General features: G+C 31.7%; 1 protein-coding gene across 1 annotated transcript; it reads left to right on the forward strand.

The window, feature by feature from the left end:
• Nucleotides 1–1,122: 1,122 nt before the first annotated feature.
• On the forward strand, nucleotides 1,123–1,786 carry LOC111380520 (ubiquinone biosynthesis O-methyltransferase-like). Its single transcript, XM_023004107.1, has 2 exons — nucleotides 1,123–1,581; nucleotides 1,673–1,786. The coding sequence occupies exons 1-2, from the start codon at nucleotides 1,316–1,318 to the stop codon at nucleotides 1,764–1,766; spliced, it is 360 nt and encodes a 119-aa protein (XP_022859875.1). The 5' UTR covers nucleotides 1,123–1,315; the 3' UTR covers nucleotides 1,767–1,786.
• The last annotated feature ends 43 nt before the right edge of the window (nucleotides 1,787–1,829 follow it).

The following is a 1,829-nucleotide window of genomic DNA, read 5'->3' on the forward strand; positions in this document are numbered from 1 at the left end:
TATTTATTTCACCTTAATCCCTCACTTTCAAAATAATATAATAATTTATTTATGTTCTTAAAAAAAATTTCGGAATGTTACAAAAATTGTATTCAAGAAAAATGAATTGTGTTCGTTTTATTGAGTTACTAATCTAGTCTAGTCTATCTTCAAGTCGAATGGAGAATTTGGCATTATATCACCTAAAAAACTTCGTTGGCTAAGACTTTTAATTCAAGTTTCGTTCACAATTAGTCATCATTAGTTCATTGTATGTTATCCCTACTAACATTATATTAAGTCCCTGTTTGGCTTCCATTATTTGAATTTATAATGGAAGAATAGTATTTTTTTTTTAAGACTGTGGTTGAAAAGTTTTCGATTTGAGTGTAATATTATTTTATTGAAAATTGTGTGATTGAAAGTAGGAGAAAGAAAAAATTAAATTAAATTGAGGAGTTTTAACGGGGGCCAGACGGGGGTAGATGTAATAGTAGTTAAACCTTAGCGTAAACTCACCGACAATCATTAAACCTTGTTTGATTTTCACTTTTCTCCAAAATACATTTCTCTCTCTTTTTTTTTTCTTTTTTTTTTTCAATAACACATTATTCATTAAAATAATATTATACGTAAATAAAAAAATTCTTTTATTTTTCAACCACACATTTTCTATCAATTTACTATTCTAAAATATATTTTTCAATCACCCTCTAAATCGATTTATTCTTTCTAATTGACATCTTGTTTTAGTTCCATCGTAACATTTTTACTATTTGTTGATGATAAAAATAAGGAAAAGGTTTCAAAGATCAATTTAAGATTTGTTAACTTGAAGCATTGCCTTTTCTCTTAAGAATCAAGCATTGAGTTAAAGATGGATAAATTACAATATGAATGTAACAATGTTTAGTCGATGACAATATTTAACGGGTCATGAGCTAAAGTTAATTATAATAGGTGGAATATGATTTTTTATTTTTTTATTTTTATTTTTTATTTTTGAGGAATTAATTGTTTAAAAAAAAGTTTGTGATTTACATATAATATTATTTTAAAGAAGATTGTGCGATTGAAAATAAAAGCGAGAAAAATGAAATTTAATTTAATAGGTGTCAAACGGATGTTGTGACCCGAATTTGAAGCCCGACTTCACTCATGACCCACTTTAATTTGGGTCGAACATCTTACAAAGCGCTCACAGTCTAAACCTCCAAACTGTTCCTCCGGCGTCGTATCCTGACACACCGTTCCATCTCCGGCGAGCCGACGGGCCAAAGAGTTGGGAATTGGGCAATTCTGCCAATTTCACTGCTAACTTGAAGGGAAGAGAATTATGTTCAGAGCTAAAACTATCGTCTTTTCTTCTTCAACAATGGCTTCAAAGCTTCTGTTAACCCGACTCCGAACCTTAACTAGACCATCAAACCCGTTCAAGAACCCGAATTTTGAAGTCCAAACGCTTATTCAAATAAGGCAATATTCAGATCCAATCGACCCGGCTGCCCCTCCTACACCTGCCATTGCCAATTTTAAAAGGGCTTCAAAAAGTTCCTTGAATGAGACGGAGCTGGAAAAATTCTCGGCCATTGCCGAGACCTGGTATTTTTTCCTTTTGTTAAGCAAGACACTGTATTTTGTTTAAATTTTCTAATTTTGTTGTTTTAATTTTTACTTTTTGAATGAATTTTAGGTGGGATGCAGAAGGCCCTTTTAAGCCATTGCATGTTATGAACCCTACCAGACTTGCTTTCATTAGGTCCACCCTTTGCCGGCATTTCGGGTAATTTTAATCATGCTTTAGGAAATCATTCTACTTCATTATGTTAATATTTACTACAGGCTTTCTA

The sequence above is a fragment of the Olea europaea genome, unplaced genomic scaffold (genome assembly GCF_002742605.1).
Source record: "Olea europaea var. sylvestris unplaced genomic scaffold, O_europaea_v1 scaffold21569, whole genome shotgun sequence".
Lineage (NCBI taxonomy): Eukaryota > Viridiplantae > Streptophyta > Magnoliopsida > Lamiales > Oleaceae > Olea > Olea europaea.

Coding starts and splice junctions, on each gene's coding strand:
- LOC111380520 (XM_023004107.1), top strand. CDS start 1,316: ATGTTCAGAGCTAAAACTATCGTCTTTTCTTCTTCAACAATGGCTTCA. Junction 1,582..1,672: donor TCGGCCATTGCCGAGACCTG/GTATTTTTTCCT, acceptor AATGAATTTTAG/GTGGGATGCAGAAGGCCCTT.